This window comes from Mobula birostris, chromosome 1 (assembly GCF_030028105.1).
Source record: "Mobula birostris isolate sMobBir1 chromosome 1, sMobBir1.hap1, whole genome shotgun sequence".
Classification (NCBI taxonomy): domain Eukaryota; kingdom Metazoa; phylum Chordata; class Chondrichthyes; order Myliobatiformes; family Myliobatidae; genus Mobula; species Mobula birostris.
Window position 1 is genome coordinate 112,514,283 of NC_092370.1, and position 21,251 is coordinate 112,535,533.

The following is a 21,251-nucleotide window of genomic DNA, read 5'->3' on the forward strand; positions in this document are numbered from 1 at the left end:
ATAGGCTACTCTTTTTACAATTTTTTTTACCATGCTTAGAGGTACAGCACGGTAACTGTCCCATTAACACCTATGTCACTGATTAACCTACTAGCGTGTACATCTTTGGAATGTGGGAGAACACCAGTACAGGATGTTTCTTTGTTTAAAAAAGGATATATTTGCCAAGAGACTCATTAGCCTAATTACTGGAATGAAAGGATGTTTCTATCACGAGCTGATTCACGTTATTTTGGACATTGGGAAAAGTGAGGGGTGATCTTATTGTAAGATCTTAGCATAGATGTTGAGATATTTCCACTAGTGGAAGAATCTCAAACTCATACTTGCAAGATTAGGTGGTGGTCATTTGGAACACAGTGTCAAATCCCCGGAATTCTTTGTTCAGAGGGTTGTGAAGGCAAGGTCATTGAAGAGAAAGTAGATAATTTTTTGAGGGCTTTGTAGTACTGGCACAGAAGGTCTGGGACTGATCAGCCATGAAAGGGAGAGCAGACTTGAGGGGGCCAAGTGCTCCTATGCTCTTATGTAACATCTTCACAGCATTCTTCTAATGAGATGTGACGCCTCTGTACTGACATATTAATTGTTTTCCTTTAAAAATCTGTGTGATACATTTACTACGTTCAAAGATAAACTGGTCAGAAGGTTGAAGCTTTGGAAAACAATCAGTACCTTCTTGGTGAAATAAAATGAAGAGGGGAATTCTGAGATATTCATTCACTCAGGTCTCTCGTACGCTTTCACCCTTCGAAACCTGTCAATATAAATATACTAGACAACGGGGTGATCCGTTGGGGCACCCTTTGAGAGAAGGGTAGTGCAGTCTGATGTGACCAGAATAAACATTAAATTTTCCTGAATGCTATTAGTATTGCTTTGCTTTGGAAACTGAAGTAGAAAACCAAAGTTTATTAAAGAAGATGCATAGCAAAGCAAATATAGCTGTTCCTCATTTAACGAAGGACACTTTTAATGGCATCATTGCTGGTTTATCTGCCACCCTTGTTGCTCTTGTTATCATTCTGGAGACATGCGGTCCTTTCATCCCCCATCACTTCATCTCTTCTGCTGTTTGTTCTTTGTCTCTGATCCTGGAGTCGTGCATTTCTCAGCTCCTTTGTCTCTTCCTCTCTCCTCCTCCTGTGCCTGTTTTTGTCATTCTGGAGACATGCAGTCCTTTCATCCCCCATCACTTTATCTCTTCTGCTGTTTGTCTCTGATCCTGGAGATATGAATGCCTCTCCTCCTCTGTCTCTTTTCTCTCATCTTTTTTTGTCCTGACTCTTTGATTCTGGAGTCATGCAGCCCTGACCTCATCTGATTCTTGTCCTTTCCCTCTCCTTGCCACTTCCTGATGACATTTGGTGTCATCTCTTGACCATAATGTCCCCCTTCCCTTTCCAGGCGGCATAATTAGGCTGACCTTTTTTTTATCCTAATGCTGGATAGAAGATACGAAGCAGTAACACCAAAGGATGCTGATTATTCTTGATGATGTGGTTGGCGCTTTCCTAAATGGGCGTGATATAGTCACCGCTGTCCTTTGACTGCAGCAAAGGGTTTTATGGGTGTCACGACGTACGTCATTACCATAAGATTTGATTATCTCTTATTGATGGGTGGCAGTTTGATCTGTCCCAATCCTGCACATGCTGATGATGATTAGCAGAATGTGACCCCTCGAAATAGAGCTGCCCTGCCCTTTTGCTGCGGTAGGTGTCACTGCTGAGGCTGGCCATGCGCATGCATCGGGCTGTCTCGTCCCGCTTTCCACGATGGCAGATCGGCTCTTGGGTTAAAAGGGAGCCTGCTGATTTTTGCGAATGGACAATTTTATACACATATATAACCCTGAACTTTGCCTGCATTTTGTAAGCTAGCACATTTTAATTTGATGTAGCCAAAAAAAGTGCTGCTGTAATGCACTGTTTGCACTAACTGGAGGTGACAAACAGACAAACAGAGCATGAGAGTTTTAGTAGTATATAGATTCCATACACAGCAACTATCAATGCCAGTCGTGTGGGTGCAGTCTTTCACCTTTGACCTCTGCAAATCTGAACTAGTTGAAGTTCTTTTTACCCTGAGTATCACATTCTCCTTCAATCACTTTGATCGCAATTAAAAACATCTTTCCTTCTCTGCTAATGCTGAATGGGGACAAGCAGAGCAGCAGCACTTGCAGGAAACCTCAGCAGGAAAGAACTAAATTAAGGGGCTACTTTACATTCATTACAGACACCAGCAACCCAGTTGTCCTACTTGAGACCAACAGATTCTGATACTCCTTAATGAATGAATTATCATGGACAGAAGGCCACAGTCCATCCATACTTGAACTGGCTTTATGAAAACTCATCAACTCCAATGAGTCTGGCAACTGGGAAGAGGAATGTTTGTGTTTGCAGAATAAGGAAATAATTGGAACATCACATTACTGAACATCTTAGGGTACCACAAGACAATGACGAGAGAAGATGGGATATGATTTTTTTTTCAAATGTTTATTTGCCATAATGTAAAATTGATTATTTAGGATATGAATTTATTCATAAGACACTGACAGTTACAGTACAATATCAAATTGAGACGATTTGAAACAAGAGCCAAAAAGCCCACTGTTCATTTCTTTATTGTACAAGTTCCATTAAAAAAGTGAGTTAAAAGCTTCCTTCTCCAAGGCTGTGCTTTTTCTACCTATGTCCAGTATTTAATATTAAAAATATAAACAATACAAATAATGCTAACAAATTGCCTCAAAAAATGACAAATAATTAGTAAATACTTCATTATTGGGCATTAGCTGCCATTTTATTCAATACAACAACTGTTTTAATTAATAAGGGATCATTTTGATAGATCTGACTTTATTTGGATTGATTGAACAGTGTATGAATCTAGGTGAAGGTTTCAATACTCAGCACGCTGTAGTTTGTGAAAGGACAAAAGGGACAGCATTAGCAATGATTAGGCTGAGCAAAGTTACAATCCCCTCTGAAATTATCTTTAGTGCAGGCATGCCTCCCCATAATCTCCAATGGGCTGAGCATTAACCACAGATCCACCATTGATCAAGCTACATTTGGGGTTTCACACACAGTTGTCTTTGGGAATCAGGCAACATTTACCAGATTCTCTTGGAAACTTCTGCATTTGTGTGTTCTGTTTTACACGTCATCCCAATTGATTAAATCTACGTTCCTTCCATTGGGAACTAGATTCCGAGATAGATTTGAACTCATTTCACATGGACTCTGAAAACTTGCATCTGTTTACAATATGAGATTTCATTTTGAACTCTGAAGTGAACTCTATGCAAAGGTGGGTTTCGGCCAAATAAGTTGGATTTTTAAGAATAACACATTAATCCATTTCTCATGATACTGCTGCCTGTTTTCTCTAGGAACATTTTCTCACACAGAGCAACTCTCCCCACTCCTCCACTTCTCTCTCAAACTGCCTTTCATGACTTAGAGCATCTTATGGGATTACAATGTAGGGGTGACAACTAGTAATACCCTCTCTCAAATTACTCAGGCTTTAGATTGACTCACATGACTGAAAAATAAAAAACTACTGTGCTGCAGAAAACTAGGTTGGCATTTTCTGGGTGCCTTGGTCCACATCAAGAAATTCATCTCATTTCTCATTGAAGTTTTGATTCTTCTCCCTAGCATTTCTTAGCTGGCTAAAACTCCACCAAATGACAAAAATGGTAGGGCAGCACATTCATCTGCAGTGTGATTTCCAACCTAGCATGTCTAATCTATCCACAGATCAGCCAGATTTTGTTTTACTAGAGGAGGGGTCTTAACCAGAAACATGAGCTGTCCATTTCTATTCAGCTGCCTACTCACCAGTTCCGCAGCGGTTTGTGTTTTGCTTTGTTTTTCTAATCCCATTTCCACTAAAATGATATTTAAAAGGGGTAAAGACTGCAAGATATTTGACCTTATACAACCCCATGCCCATGATATTTAGAGTCACAGTCATTCTCAGCTTCCCAGGATCATTCCTAGCTTCTATTCGTGAAGATATCTGCCACATCGCTGCTCATTACTAAATTAGAACACTCAAATTCCAAACTGAGTAAGACTTGATCTACATTTCCTGTAGCTCACCAGAGCAGACAGACTGGGCACAGGCTCCCCTCAGAAGTTCCAGCATTCAGAGACTGCAAAAAATTGCACATGCTGGCTACTTGCAACAACTGCAAGAACTTTTTGCACGTTAACAGAGAATGTTGTGCTGATACTATCATTTTTAGTGCAGCTTTATACATCTAGCAAAAAACTTGTGGAACCTCATATCTGAAGTCTGCACTATGTAACTTCCACAAACAGTGCTCGGTTAAACCCCTCCCTCCTCCCCCACCCAAAAATCCCCGGGTCAAGAAAATGCTACAAAACAGTTTCTAAGCCTCTCTACCCAATTAATGCATACTCTAATAGTTCACCAGACAGTCCACAGTGAAGATCATCTCCAACTCCATTTTCCCCTTCCTTAACCTTAGTGGGTTAATGCACCGGTGTTGACTTCCATTTGAAGGAAACCATTTTGTGGGGAGTCACAGAAGGTTGTTGTCATTTTGAGTGTCTAACTCTTGTTCCATACAATGTGATTTATGAATATGGAATACCACCATCAAGGAGAATGGTCCTAAACTCATCCTTTGACAAGTTGGGTATTACCTGCAGAATCCAGAGAACCATATTAACTTGTTAGATTTAATTTAATGTGGAGGAATCCCAAACCTGAATAGTGTACTGTGATTCAGCTTCTTCCTCCCTTTCCCTCAGCTGACAGGAAGTCTGTCCCACCTTGTCAGATCAGGAGCAGAGAAGACTGGCTTGGCCATGTTGCCTCTCCAAAAAGTTCCCAAAACTTGCTGCTCCAGACAAGTGAAGGCACTTTCATGAGGCTTTGGAGGGTGAGAGTTCAAGGAATCTACAAATGGGAATTGGTACAAGAGGAGGAATTGAGCAGATATTTAAAAAACTCCAAATGAGGCTGAGCAGGGCACACAGCCTGAGGAACAGAGTGCAGGATGCATGATGCTCAAAATCAACAGAAATGAAATTTCCCCACAAATTTCATGCTAAGTTGTCAGGTATAAGCAAATGGCTACTGATAAGATTTCCAGTTTATACAATTAATGGATTGCCTCACGTCCAAGCTACAACCAGGGGGTTTACTTTTAAATAAATTTGCAAGAACAAGGTGGACTTTTGAATTAGGGTGACCCACTCAGTCTCTAACAATGGGTAGTGGCTTCTCCTTCACACTACAGAAGTCACAGCTGGCTCTGATTTTAGGCGTTCTATGATGTCGTTCCTGTCCATCCTTCCCAGAGCCTTACAAAGCACATCCAAGTTGGCATCAGCCCTCATTGACCAATCAGACAGCAGCGTGTGAGCCGGATCCTCCCCTCGGCCAATAGTGGACACACGTTCCTCATCGTAGCCTAGGAGATGTGCCAGGTTGCGCCAGTCAGCTCGGTTGGCTCCCGGGCCATCAAGTAGTTGCTCAATCTCCTCCCGTTTCTGCGGTGGAAGCTTACTGTAAAGGGCTGGGTCTGCATGAACAACTGAAGAAAAGAGAGAGCTGTCAACACCGGAACAAATGGCAGAAATTATCAAGAGAATGGATACCCTGGAATGAGCCAGAGGATCAAGGGGCTCAGGTGCTGACCGGTGAGAACAACCTATATTGCACAATGTATAATGGATGAAGGGCTTGCAGACCTGAGGTATCATGAGGATTTAACCATGGATCTGAAGTGTGATATGCCAAAGGTAGGAAGGAGATTACGTCACCAGTAAATGAAGATAATCTTCCCCAACAACTTAAAGTTTAGTTAGCAACATTATCGTGCCTGCTAGTAGTGTCTCCACCACTGAATGGCATTCAGACTAATCAAGTCAATACCCAATGCATTCCCATGCACCTATTGTTGGAACCCGTGAAACAACTGCTGGTTCCTGCCAATGCCGGCATACCTTTGCTGAGTTGTGGTTCATAGAGACTGTGTGTGTCAACAAACACTCCACTGTCACTGTGCAGCTTCTCACCTTCACCTCCTCCATCGAGCTCACCAGCCCGTGCCTTGGCCAGCTGCTGCTTCTGCTTGCACGTGTTCCAGCTGCAGGGAGCAAGGAGGAAAAATATTAAATGCAAGGACAACGAGGGAGGGGTAACAAGAGTGCAGTACATTTTCCAAATGTGGAGTAGCCTATTATTGTGGAGAGAGGGGATGTAGTTAATGACGGGAGGGCATCTGGGGCAGCAGGGAACAAGGTGAACACCAACAATTAGACTAATCAGTCTGCCAAAACAAATCCAAGGTCATCAAACAGCATTCAGTTAAAAACTTTTCCTCCATCATCCCCTTCTGCTTCCTGCCTCCCCCACCTTTGTTCTTCCCCTTATTACTTTTTCTTTTCTCATTCTTCACACTCCTTTATTTTCTTTTCCTTTCCACTTTTCCCTTAATTACTTTTCTCCCATGCCATCCCTCTCCACCCCTCCCCTTTTCCTCTCTCTCACTCCTTACCCCTTCTCATTCCTGTTTTCCCCCCTCCCACCCAAAGGGGTGAAACTAGACAACCCCAGGTCCCAGCAGTCAAACCTGCTGTACTTCACCTTTCTGCTATTTTCACGCTGGTGTCTTTATATTAACAGGTAAACTGTTTAAGCTTCATGCAAACAGGTATACACGACAATCTCATGGTATACATGGTCTAATCTCATCTAACTTGGGGCTTTCTGACTATTTGACATTTGTACATTTTGCCTCTTGCTGGGAGAAGGCAGAAATAAAACAATAGCCAAATGCAAAGAGCACAGTTTTTTTGAAAATTCTTCACTTGAAGTTCCTGGGAATGTGATATTCACCATTTCACGGTAACATAGATGACAAGTCCCACAATAACCGCTGCAAGAATGGAGCAGTAAACTGGTATGATGTCCCTCCCTGTGTCATAGGCAGTGAAGTTGACAGGCCCCATTATGGTGGTGGGCATTGGCTCAGCAGTTATCAGGAACTTGAGATCATCCTTCACGAGTCCAATCCTTGGTTTCCTCAACAGCGTCGAGTTTTTGTCTATAGTAGGCAAGAGGAAATGAAAGCAACAATTTAGTTCCATTGACTAATCCAATAAAAATCGGTAGAACAGAAGGAGAAAGTTTTCATTTACCTAATGAGGCTAATAGTGTGGCGCGATGCCAAGTGGTTAGGGCGTTGGGCTCACAATCTGAAGGTCGTGGGTTTGAGTCTCAGTCAAGGCAGCATGTTGTGTCTTTGAGCAAGACAGTTAACCACACACTACTCCAGTCCACCCAGCTAAAAATGGGTACCAGCAACTGCTGGAGGTTAACCTCGCGATAGACTGGCAACCTATCCGGGGGGGGGGGGGGGGGGGGGGTGGTCTCGTACTCTCAGTCACTTCACACCACAGAAACCGGCATAAGCACCAGCCTGATGGGCTACAAGGCTCGGGACAGACTTTAACTTTAAAAAATGAGGCTAATAAGACAGAAAATGTTGTTTTATAGGGAACTGAACACAAGCTAAGAGTGTAGGAATAAGACTAAACTAGATTATTTCCAGTTTAGCCAAATTACCATCAGGGAACAGAATGGTATCTGGATTGAGGATTAAATGAGGACAAGCTGAAGAAATGCATGTTTTATTTTCTTCAGCAGAGAAGGCTGAATGAGGTGTTTAACATTCTATATATTAAAAAAAATCAAGACTATAGAGGCAGAGGAAGTATTGTTCTAATCCAGAACAAGCAGGACATTAGAAGTGGGTCACTGGAGAGAGCAGTAGATGGGGAATATAATTATGAAAAGTAAAATTGTGATCTCCTTGGCTTAAAAATATCCCAGAAAAACAATACTCCTCATGACATGGGGTGGGGTGGCTGGTGTGAAAGAGAAAGTAGTTGTGGTAAGGGAGAGGATCACAGGGATAAATAATATTCAAAGCAACTGCCTCCAGGAGTTCTTCAGTGTTACATGTCCTGAATCAGGGCAAGTTCATCTTCCCAAAGCTGGAGAAGAACTCAAGAGTGGGAAGGAAAGAATCGAGCTGTTGAAAAGAAGCAATGATCGTAGCAAGAAGTTGCAATGAAGTTTGCCAAGACAATGTAGACAATTGACTGAATGCTGGTAAATGGGGTTAGTATTAAAAAAAGGGTACTTAATGGTTTTCATAGAGATGGTAGAGCAAAAGGTTTTAATTTACCACAGTCTAAATTAAAATGTAAATTTACATTAATGTGGAGACTGGCAGACAAAATTTTTCTGTCGTTGAAAGAGAATGCAGTATGTACAGTGAAAGCTGGTTTTCTCGCTTTAGCTAGATAGCACTGTAGGCCAGAGCATAATGCAAAGAGACCTTCGGCGATATGGACACACCAAGTAATTAAATACAAAGTGGACAAACAAGAGATTATTCATTTTGCAGAATAAATACAAAGGTGAGAGAATGAAAAGCTATGCTATTGAAAGGATCTGGATGTCATTCTACACAATCAAAGTAAACATGTGAACACTGTAGCAATAAAAAGGCAAACAGTATGTTGGCTTTATTGCAGGAGGATTGAAGAGTAAATAGCCTTTTACAGTAATCATGTAGGACATTGGTGTGACATCTGGAATAATGTGTTCATCCCATTTAAAGAACATCGCAATAGAGCAGGGTTTCCCAACCTTTTTCATGCTATGGACCCCTACCATTAACCTAGGTCCATGGACCCCAGGTTGGGTACACCTGCAATAGAGGAAGTGTATTAAAGATGCAACAATTACCAGAGAGATTGATCTATGAAGACAGATTAAGCAGACTACTGTTGTTAACATTAAATTTAGCAGAATACTCTCATTGAAGGATACAAATTTCTTCCAGAGTGAAGACAGGGGTGATACTAAACCAGGAGTCAGTCTCAAAGTTAAGAGCTAGATTTAGTAGATTGGGATGAGAAAGAATATCTTCAATAAGAAAGTGAAAATGCTTGTAATACTCGTAAGAGGGCCACCCAATAGTCAACGAGACTTGGAAGAGCAAATCTGCAGAGAGATAGCAGGCAACTGCAGGAAACATAAAGTTGTGGTGGTAGGGGATTTTAATTTTCCATACATTGATTGGGACTCCCATACTGTTAGGGGTCTAGATGGTTTAGAGTTTGTAAAATGTGTTCAGGAAAGTTTTCTAAATCAATATATAGAGGGACCAACTAGAGGGGATGCAATATTGGATCTCCTGTTAGGAAACGAATTAGGGCAAGTGACAGAAGTCTGTGTAGGGGAGCACTTTGGTTCCAGTGATCATAACACCATTAGTTTCAATTTGATCATGGACAAGGATAGATCTGGTCCTAGGATTGAGGTTCTTAACTGGAAGAAGCCCAAATTTGAAGAAATGAGAAAGAATCTAAAAAGCGTGGATTGGGACAGGTTGTTCTCTGGCAAAGATGTGATTGGTAGGTGGGAAGCCTTCAAAGGGGAAATTTTGAGAGTGCAGAGTTTGTATGTTCCTGTCAGGATTAAAGGCAAATTGAATAGGAATAAGGAACCTTGGTTCTCAAGGGATAATGCAACTCTGATAAAGAAGAAGAGGGAGTTGTATGAAATGTATAGGAAACAGGGGGTAAATCAGGTGCTTGAGGAGTATAAGAAGTGCAAGAAAATACTTAAGAAAGAAATCAGGAGGGCTAAAAGAAGACATGAGGTTGCCTTGGCCGTCAAAGTGAAGGATAATCCAAAGAGCTTTTACAAGTATATTAAGAGCAAAAGGATTGTAAGGGATAAAATTGGTCCTCTTGAAGATCAGAGTGGTCGGCTTTGTGCGGAACCAAAGGAAATGGGGGAGATCTTAAATAGGTTTTTTGCGTCTGTATTTACTAAGGAAGCTGGCATGAAATCTATGGAATTGAGGGAATCAAGTAGTGAGACCATGGAAACTGTACAGATCGAAAAGGAAGAGGTGCTTGCTGTCTTGAGGAAAATTAAAGTGGATAAATCCCCGGGACCTGACAGGATGTTCCCTTGGACCTTGAAGGAGACTAGTGTTGAAATTGCGGGGGCCCTGGCAGAAATACTTAAAATGTCGCTGTCTACAGGTGAAGTGCCAGAGGATTGGAGAGTGGCTCACGTTGTTCCGTTGTTTAAAAAAGGATCGAAAAGTAATCCGGGAAATTATAGGCCGGTGAGTTTAACGTCAGTAGTAGGTAAATTATTGGAGAGAGTACTAAGAGACAGAATCTACAAGCATTTGGATAGACAGGGGCTTATTAGGGAGAGTCAACATGGCTTTGTGCGTGGTAGGTATGTTTGACCATCTGTTGGAGTTTTTCGAGGAGGTTACCAGGAAAGTGGATGAAGGGAAGGCAGTGGATATTGTCTACATGGACTTCAGTAAGGCATTTGACAAGGTTCCGCATGGGAGGTTAGTTAGGAAAATTCAGTCGCTAGGTATACATGGAGAGGTGGTAAATTGGATTAGACATTGGCTCGATGGAAGAAGCCAGAGAGTGGTGGTAGAGAATTGCTTCTCTGAGTGGAGGCCTGTGACTAGTGGTGTGCCACAGGGATCAGTGCTGGGTCCATTGTTATTTGTCATCTATATCAATGATCTGGATGATAATGTGGTAAATTGGATCAGCAAGTTTGCTGATGATACAAAGATTGGAGGTGTAGTAGACAGTGAGGAAGGTTTTCAGAGCCTGCAGAGGGACTTGGACCAGCTGGAAAAATGGCAGATGGAGTTTAATACTGACAAGTGTGAGGTATTGCACGTTGGAAGGACAAACCAACGTAGAACATACAGGGTTAATGATAAGGCACTGAGGAGTGCAGTGGAACAGAGGGATCTGGGAATACAGATATAAAATTCCCTAAAAGTGTCATCACAGGTAGATAGGGTCATAAAGAGAGCTTTTGGTACATTGGCCTTTATTAATCGAAGTATTGAGTATAAGAGCTGGAATGTTATGATGAGGTTGTATAAGGCATTGGTGAGGCCGATTCTGGAGTATTGTGTTCAGTTTTGGTCACCAAATTACAGGAAGAATATAAATAAGGTTGAAAGAGTGCAGAGAAGGTTTACAAGGATGTTGCCGGGACTTGAGAAACTCAGTTACAGAGAAGGGTTGAATAGGTTAGGACTTTATTCCCTGGAGCGTAGAAGAATGAGGGGAGATTTGATAGAGGTATATAAAATTATGATGGGTATAGATACAGTGAATGCAAGCAGGCTTTTTCCACTGAGGCAAGGGGAGAAAAAAACCAGAGGACATGGGTTAAGGGTGAGGGGGGAAAAGTTTAAAGGGAACATTAGGGGGGGGGCTTCTTCACACAGAGAGTGGTGGGAGTATGGAATGAGCTGCCAGACGAGGTGGTAAATGGGGGTTCTTTTTTAACATTTAAGAATAAATTGGACAGATACATGGATGGGAGGTGTATGGAGGGATATGGTCCGTGTGCAGGTCAGTGGGACTAGGCAGAAAATGGTTCGGCACAGCCAAGAAGGGCCAAAGGGCCTGTTTCTGTGCTGTAGTTTCTATGGTTCTATGGTTAAGTCCTGGTTTTTGATTATATTCACTGCATTGTTGGATATTAAGTAAAGCAAGGGATATGATATTGATAGAGGAAAGTAGAACTAAGGGAAGAAATCAGACATTGTCAACAAAGGGACAAAGCACTGAATGCCCTACAGCAGCTTCTGTTGCTTGTTTTTTAAAAAAACCAATAGCTATGGACTGGTTTCTTCTAAACAGTAAAATTCTGCACTAACTCCAGGTACTGATATGGTTTGATTAAGTGGCTACCATTATCTTCTAAAGAGTGAAAGTGATGGATAAAAATGGCAGCCATTGCAGTAACACACACATCCATGTACAAAACAAAATTCCTTTGTTCATTCTAACATGTCTAGGACACTGTGGGTATGCAACTCATGTGAAGCTGCCTCAGATCCTTAGTGCTATTTACAGCCTTAAATTCCATGTGTCAATATCCTTACTCTGAAAAACCCACAGTGAACACAATGGGAAGAAGGAATTTAACAGCTGCTGGGGCCCATTCTGTCTGATCTTCATTTCCAACACTGAGAATTATATTGAGGTTTCTGATCCTGAAAGTTTTCCCCCCAGGGTCCCTCTGCCTGCCACTTCACAATTTAACCATACTTCACAAGACAAAAGGGGAAGATATAGCATTATATGTGGTGTACTTCATTAAGTGGTACATCTTAATAATTCATTGTTTAGTAATTCTGTGGCAGGAACCATTACAGCACAGCTTCACACACAAAATACTGCAGGAACTCAGCAAGTCAGGCTACATCTAAGGAGGCAAATACACAGTCGACAGCTCTGAAACTTGTAGACAGCCGAGCTTCATCTTCTGATTGAGGGTAGTAGCACTTGGCTCAAAATACCTGACCTCCATCCTTTCTCAATTCACGAATTGAGTTAACAGATTCAGATCCATAGAACATAGAATAGTACAGCACAGTACAGGCCCTTCGGCCCACAACGTTGTGCCGACCCTCAAACCCTGCCTCCCATATAAGCCCCCACCTTAGATTCCTCCATATACCTGTCTAGTAGTCTCTTAAACTGATCCTAGTAGTCTAGTCTGTCTAGTAGTCTCTTAAACTAATCCTTCGACTGATCTTCACTTTTCCAGAGGCACTAAGACCCAATACACCAAACCAAACATCATTATGATCCCTCACTTATATGACAGGGAGACATTGCTCAGTCTATCACAGGGAAAGATTAATGAAGAGTTGGATTTCAGTGCTATTCTACAGTCTACAGCATTTTACATTGGGCTGAATGACTTAATCTGTTCCTATGCCTCATGATCTTCCACCCTTCCTATGTCACTCTGGACCTGTGAATGTGGCCTTATGTGCAGTCTTTATCAGCTTACTGCTCCCCCTTTCTTTCTCACTGGGACAGTGCATTTTCCCTTGAACCAAGGCCAACACAAAATAATGGGAAAACAAATGACGGCAACGGGCGTGCTCCTCAGCAAAGCTTTTGGAAGGAGAGAACATATGTACAAGTCCTTGGCCAAAGCCACACACAAACAAAATGAATCAAAGTCCACAAAGAGAAAGGGTAGTGAAGCTTCACTGTAAATAGTTAAGATTCCTTAATCCCACACAATAGGAGTGAAGAGGCAATTAAGGAGGAAATGAGTTCAGATAAAATCTTTGCAGATGATGCATCTGTGGCAGAGCCTGGAGATTAATGTGTGCCTGACAGAAAATGACAAACATCCTCTCTCCATGATTAAGCAGGATCTTTTTTTCTTAAGAGGAAAATTAAACTCAACTTGAGGTCCTGAATGCAGACAACCAGTGCATTCCACAATGAGCTCCTGCAGACTTTCTTTCAAAAACAGTTCTCCTTCTTTCTGCCCCTCTCTCCCCCACTGCCTCTAAAATGAGGTGGGCTGCAAAGTTAAAAGCAGATTGGCTTGATAATCAAGCCTCAAGTAGTTTTGCACGAAGCATGCATGGCATCTTGCCTGTAAACTACAATTGCTTGAAGAACAAGAGTACTGTGTAGTCTCAACACTGGATTATTTGCCTATTCTAGTGACAATAACAACTTTATTAAACCAGTATATCACTGGAGACAATGGACCAAATAACCTCTTTCTGTCCCAATGGTTACTTGAAAACCATTGGGACAGAACCAACCTGTATTACGGTTGGTTTCCCTTGGTATTCACACTGAGATAGTAGTATCTTAAACTGACATTTTTTAAGGTGCTGGTCTTCATTGAAATACAGCAGCCACACACCAAATATCTATCTAAATTTACCGTGCTTCCTGCCACCAATTTACACTGTTGCTGATAGTGATGAATCGGTGTTCCAACTCCTTTTTCTCTAGCATCATAAACTTTCTTAATTTTGGGGTCAAGGCTGTGCTCTGGCAACAAGGGATAGAAAGGAGAGAGGCAATGAAAGTCAGCATATTTATAGCAACGCCAGACCACCAGGCAAAGCTGGCTCCCCAGCACAGCAATCCAACAGGCAGGCCCGTGCTTGTTTATTTGTACCCATTTAACAATTCCTCCTCTCATGTGACAATTTGATTCTTTTTAACATTACCCTTGGAGTAGGTTAATTTACAGTAGCAAATTCAGTTACTAGCAAGTCACTAGGTTGTGGGGGGAGAACCAGAGCAAGCCGATTTGTTCAGAGACAACATGCAGTGACAGCATTGGAGGTCAGGACTGAGCCAGGCCCCTGGAGCTGCAAGCAAGCAGCACTAACTGCTGCTCCAGTGTGCCACTGTATCTGGGTGCAACCAAATAGCAGCAGTACAGGAAAGAATTTGCAGAAGACCCAAATCAAGTTTTCTGCCATGTCTTTCCATTAGTGCTGCAATTTACTTGCAACCATGTGGGAAATCTGTTTTCCTGCATCATCTCACTCCTACAGTCATAGAATATACAGAGCAGTGCAGATAACAACTAATTTGCAGTTCTTCACCCGTCAGTCCCCTTCCAGTTAATTTAAACATCCAAACATTATCCAAGTCTTCTCCAACAAAATCTGGCCATTACTGGCCATCAACATCCAACTGTAAAATACGAAAAATTACAGTAGAAAATTCAACCACTCAAGCCTATCATGCCATTTAATCTGATTCCCATCGCTGTTTGTAGGGAGTTTGTACGCTCGTCCCACATTCCAAAGACTGTGGTTAGGATTAATAAATTGTGGACATGCTGTTTGCACGAGAAGCGTGGATCTTAGCATAATCATTGTTGATTTAATCTGACACAAATGACACATTTCACTGATGTTCATGTGACAAATAAAACCTATCTTTTTGTGGCTCAGCACTAACCTTACTCTGGTAAAACTTGGGACACTTGTGCGCGTTGAAGTAATGAAATAAATGAATGAAAGTAACCATTGAAGTGTGATTTCCAGCCTTGAGAATTGATACAGCAATTGATGGAGGGTGATAGGTGGTAATCAGCTGGATGATTCCTTGGCTCTGCTTGGCCTGATGGGATGAGATTACTTGGGGTATGGAAGTAATATTGAAGGCAGGCCACAGCTCTCAACTACGGTAAGACTTGCCCCAGTGGGCTCATCTTGTTGGTGTGATAGAGTATACCCAGGGAACTTGGAGAAGGCTGGGACATTAGATGACAGCTTTAATTCAATGAGTGGGGTCATTGCTTATCAAGTATGCAGGTCAGCTCTCCCAGTTTAAGCACAACATAATCATGACTTGCAACCAACCAAAAACAGTACTGAGAGTGAAGCTTACTTGCCTGTTGAGTTTTACTATACAAAGTTGTAATGCAGATAATTGTTACAATTGAATGTGTCGTGTTAAATTATTGAGCCTTTACAGAAGACCATTAAAAGATGACAGGCTAAATTCTGTAGTCTGTCATCACAAATAGCCCGGGCAAGGCAAGGATGTCCAATTTCTTTTGGCTTTAGCTGAATCAAACTGGTAGTTCTGGTCATTGTTACTGATTGGACTTTTTTTGTAAATTCTAAAACTAATCTAAGTAACCAAATTTACCCTGCTGCCCTGTTGTGGTAGCAGTGGAGAACTGATTTCTCCAGAGCCCCATATTTATTGCTCATGAATTTTGAGATTACGCTCTTCAGATTGATTTTTGTATCAGTAGGAATAATTTAGCTGTATCCAAGACTGTCATTTTAATTCTCTTAATTAGATCACATTTCAGATATTTAAACAAGTTTATGCCCTCTACCTTCATTGTACATGACCAAGGGTAATGGCAACTGAATAATCACTTGCTTACTTTCCTATCCCTACCCTCTGAAGCGATGAGCTACCTTTTAGAAACATAGAAAACCTACAGCACAATACAGGCCCTTCGGCCCACAAAGCTGTGCTAAACATGTACTTACTTTAGAAATTACTTAGGGTTACCCATAGCCCTCCATTTTTCTATGCTCCATGTTCCTATCCAAGAGTCTCTTAAAAGACCCTATCATATCCGCCTTCACCACCATCGTCGGCAGCCCATTCCACGCACTCACCACTCTCTGCATTTTTAAAAAAACTTACCTGTAACATCTCCTCTGTACCTACTTCCAAGCTCCTTAAACCTGTGCCCTCTCATGTTAGTCATTTCAGCCCTGGGAAAAAGCCTCCGAATATCCACATGATCAATGCCTCTCATCACCTTATACACCTCTGTCAGGTCACCTCTCATCCTCCACCGCTCCAAGGAGAAAAGGCCAAGTTCACTCAACCTATTCTCATAAAGCATGCTCCCCAATCCAGGCAACGTCCTCATAAATCTCCTCTGCACCCTTTCTATAGATTCCACATCCTTCCTGTAGTGAGGTGACCAGAACTGAGCACAGTACTCCAAGTGGGGTCTGACCAGGGTCCTATATAGCAGTAACATTACCTCTCAGCTCTTGAACTCAATTCCATGGTTGATGAAAGTCAATAAACCGTACGCCTTCTTAACCACAGAGTCAGCATGCGCAGCTGCTTTGTGCATCCTATGGACTTGGACCCCAAGATCCCTCTGATCCTCCACACTGCCAAGAGTCTTACCATTATTACTATATTCTGCCATCATACTTGACCTACCACTTCACACTTATCTGGGTTGAACTCCATCTGCCACTTCTCAGCCCAGTTCTGCATCCTATTGATTATCTCGCTGTAACCTCTGACAGCCCTCCACACTATCCACAACACCCCCAACCTTTGTGTCATCAGCAAATTTACTAACCTATCCACTTCCTCATCCAGGTCACTTATAAAAATCACGAAAAGGGGTGCCAGAACAGATCCCTGAGGCACACCACTGGTCACCGAGCTCCATGCTGAATTATGGAGCATCTACAACTGCTCTCTGCCTTCTGTGGGCAAGCCAGTTCTGGATCCACAAAGCAAGGTCCCCTTGGATCCCATGCCTCCTTACTTTCTCAATAAGCCATGCAAGGAATACCTTATCAAATGCCTTGCTGAAATCCATGTACACTACATTTACTGCTCTACCCTCAATGTATTTAGTCACATCCTTAAAAAAAATTCAATCAGGCTCATAAGGCACGACCTGCCTTTGACAAAGCCATGCTGACTATTCCTAATCATGTTATGCCTCTCCAAATGTTTGTAAATCCTGCCTCTCAGGATCTTCACCATCAACTTACCAACCACTGAAGTAAGACTCACTGGTCTATAATTTCCTGGACTATCTCTACTCCCTTTCTTGAATACTTTATTGTTGCCAAACAATTGGTACTAGAACGTACAATCATCACAGCGATATTTGATTCTGCGCTTCACACTCCCTGGATTATAAATATTAAAGATATTAAAAATAGTTAAAATTAGTAAATATTAAAATTTTAAATCATAAATAGAAAATAGAAAAATGGGAAGTAAAGTAGTGCAAAAAAACCAAGAGGCAGGTCCGGATATTTGGAGGGTACGGCCCAGATCCGGGTCAGGATCCATTTAGCAGTCTTATCACAGTTGGAAAGAAGCTGTTCCCAAATCTGGCCATACGAGTCTTCAAGCTCCTGAACCTTCTCCCGGAGGGAAGAGGGACGAAAAGTCTGTTGGCTGGGTGGGTCGTGTCCTTGATTATCCTCTCAGCACTGCTCCAACAGCGTGCGGTGTAAAGTGAGTCCACGGACGGAAGATTGGTTTGTGTGATGTGCTGCACTGTGTTCACGATCTTCTGCAGCTTCTTTCGGTCTTGGACAGGACAACTTCCATACCAGGTTGTGATGCACCCTAGAAGAATGCTTTCTGCGGTGCATCTATAAAAATTAGTGAGGGTTTTAGGGGACAGGCCAAATTTCTTTAGTTTTCTCAGGAAGTAAAGGTGCTGGTGGGCCTTCTTGGCAGTGAACTCTGCTTGGTTGGACCAAGTCAGGTCATTTGTGATATTGACCCCGAGGAAGTTAAAGCTTTTGACCTGTTCCACTTGCGCACCACCGATGTAAATTGGGTCCTGTGGTCCGCTACTCCTTCTGAAGTCAACAACCAATTCCTTTGTCTTGCTGACGTTGAGGGATAGGTTACTGTCTTCGCACCATACCACCAGGTTCTTAATTTTCTCTCTGTACTCAAACTCATCATTACCCGAGAAGCGGCCTACAATTGTTGTGTCATCAGCAAACTTATATATTGAGTTTGATGGAAACTTGGCTACACAATCATGGGTGTACAGTGAGTACAGCAGGGGGCTGAGTACACAGCCTTGTGGGGCACCGGTGCTCAGAGTGATTGTAGAGGAGAGCTTGACCCCTATTTTTACAGCCTGGGTCCTGCCTCTGAGGAAATTGAAGATCCAGCTGCAGATCTGAGTGCTAAGGCCCAGGTTGGAATGTAGGAATAAGGGAACAATATCTGCAACCCTCCAATCCTCCGGAACCTCTCCCGTTCCCATTGATGATGCAAAGATCATCGCCACAGGCTCGACAATCTCCTCCCTCGCCTCCCACAGTAGCCTGGGGTACATCTCATCCAGTACCAGAGACTTACCCAACTTGATGCTTTCCAAAAGCTTCAGCACATCCTTGTTCTTGATGTCTATATACTCAAGCTTTTCAATCTGCTGTAAGTCATCCCTACAATCACCAAGATGCTCTTCCATAGTGAATACTGAAGTAACGTGTTCATTAAGTACCTCCGCTTCCTCCTCCGGTTCCATACAAACTTTTCCACTGTCACAGTTGATTGGTCCTATTCTCTCACATCTTATCCTCTTGCTCTTCATGTACTTGTAGAATGCCTTGGGGTTTTCCTTAATCCTGTTCACCAAGGCCTTCTCATGGCCCCTTCTGGCTCTCCCAATTTCATTCTTAAGCTCCATCCTGCTAGCCTTATAATCTTCTAGATCTCTACCATTAACTAGTTTTTTGAACCTTTAGTAAACTTTTCTTCTTGCCTAGATTTTCAACAGCCTTTGTACACACCATGGTTCCTGTACCCTACCATCCTCTCCCTGTCTCATTGGAACGTACCTATGCAGAACGCCACACAAATATCCCCTGAACATTTGCCACATTTCTAACGTACATTTCCCTGAGAACATCTGTTCCCAATTAATGCTTCCAAGCTCCTGCCCGATAGCCTCCTATTTCCCCTTACTCCAATTAAACACTTTCCTAACTTGTCTGTTCCTATCCCTCTCCAATGCTATGGTAAAGGAGATAGAATTGTGATCACTATCTCCAAAATGTTCTCCCACTGGGAGACCTGACACCTGACCAGGTTCATTTCCCAATACCAGATCAAGTACAGCCTCTCCTCTTGTAGGCTTATCCACATATTGTGTCAGGAAACCTTCCTGAACACACTTAATGAATCACATACATGAAGACCCAAATTCCTGAGCTCCTAATTCCCTAGGATTGCTGAGATCACTAAAATAAGCCCACAAACCCATCATAAAATGGGGAAATCAGCGTAGCAATTAGCATGACGTTATCACAGCTCAGGGCTTTCCGAAATTCAGAGTTCAATTCCGGTACCATTCTGTAAGGAGTCTCTGTACATTCTCCCTGTGGAATTCTTGGGTTTTCCCTGGGTGCTCTGGTTTCCTCTCAGTCCAAAGACATACCAGGTAGGTTAACGGGCCATTGTAAATTGTCCCGTGAATAGGCTGGATTTGACAAGGGATGCAGGGACAGCATAACTTGAAGAGACAGAAAGGCTATGCCAGGCTGTATCGCTAAAATAAATTGTTACAAAAATTAAAAACCATCTGATCTGGCAGGGTGACTTTACTGGGGTCAACTGTCACCTGCATGTCAAGGTATATTTAGATATGCCACACCATAGGAAGCATCACTTGATTACTTCTCCTAACAAGGAGGTAGTTGCCACCTTACTGTTAAGTCATTAATTAGCATAACATTGACTGTAGTCTTTCTCTTACCCGTGGGAAATGTTTTCTGCACCACGGTGGTTCAATGTTATGAAACCAGCCCTCTCAAACGTGATGTGTGTTTCCAGTGTGACTTTGAGATTGATGTTGGATGAGAAAACAATTGGTATTCTGTAGTCAGTCGTGTGTATTCAGTATGTGGTCACCCACATAATGAGGGAAGTACCCGAGAGGATGCAGCGCCTGCAAAGTTCCAGTAGCGAAAGTCAACATGCCAGCTGGAGGCAAGGAAAGAAAATTAAATTGTATAATTTGAGATGATAGAAACAGAAACAAAAGTACTCTTGAAGCTAAATGCTTGGAAAGGAAAAAAAATTCCTGGACTAAAATTTATAATGTTAGAGCAGAGGAGAGGGGCTATTTGGACAAACTCTTTCAAACAGATGTTACAAGCACCAAGGCCTAAATGGCCTCATTTATACTGCAGATTTCGCCGAATACACAGGAAGCTAAACTTCAGACATGGGTCCGAAGTTTAAATGAAGTTAACAATGAAACTATGAAGTGGTTTGAATTTGATTTAATCGTGAAATAACAGTCACTTGAACAGCAACAAAGCTCTTGTCAGAGGTTTTTCAGCTAAAAAGAGCACAAGCAATCATCTCAGAGGGCTATAAATAATAATAATGGGTCAGGGGGATCCAGAATTCTATTTCCAATTATACTGTGGAAGTAGAACAAATGGAAAATTGAAATGAATAATAGTTAAGAACACAAGCAGGAATAAGCCCCTGGATCCGACTGCCACCACCCACCCCACCAAGCTTGCTCTGCTGTTCAATTCAACCAAGGTTGATCTTCCCCACTACTTCCCCACAGTACTTCTTCCTTGAAGATTCAAAAATTTAAAAGCTAAAAAATGTTATGACAAGTATTATTTCATTGTTTGGAATAAACTTGTAAAGCAATAGAAAAAACCCAATTCATTTGATAATCTATTGTATACTATGAGAGAGAGCGCAAGATCTCTTCAAATGATGGGTTAACTTTTGAAGGAGATACAGACGCACACTACACAAGTTCAAACACTTCGAGCCAAATGGAAGACAGTCGGAGTCTCAGCAGCGTAGTTTCACAGACATTGACATGCAGCTGACAGCTGACCCTGGTCAAGTCAACTTGGCTAGATCTAAAGTCAATGAGCATCAAGGTCGAGCATTCCAATGTCTTGCACAAATAAAAGGTGGTTACTGATGGTTGCAAGTTGATTACCTCAACCCCAAGAAAAAAATTCAGAGAGCACTTGGTCAGTGACAAGTAACATTTGCACCACAAAGGGCCAGATAATGACAAGTTCC

General features: G+C 42.2%; 1 protein-coding gene across 4 annotated transcripts in view; it reads right to left on the reverse strand.

The window, feature by feature from the left end:
* Positions 1 to 2,517: 2,517 nt before the first annotated feature.
* Positions 2,518 to 21,251, reverse strand: part of LOC140203427 (tumor necrosis factor receptor superfamily member 16-like) — a 29,483-nt gene continuing 10,749 nt past the window's right edge. For 3 of the 4 annotated variants that reach the window (XM_072269627.1, XM_072269519.1, XM_072269593.1), the window contains 3 exons: positions 6,898 to 7,105; positions 6,003 to 6,145; positions 2,518 to 5,590 (listed from right to left, as the gene is read on the reverse strand). In XM_072269627.1, coding sequence (XP_072125728.1) covers positions 5,283 to 5,590; positions 6,003 to 6,145; positions 6,898 to 7,105 — 659 coding nt within the window. In that variant the 3' untranslated portion in view covers positions 2,518 to 5,282. The remainder of the gene's footprint in view (positions 5,591 to 6,002; positions 6,146 to 6,897; positions 7,106 to 21,251) is intronic. The other variant, XM_072269699.1, reaches the window with a different exon arrangement.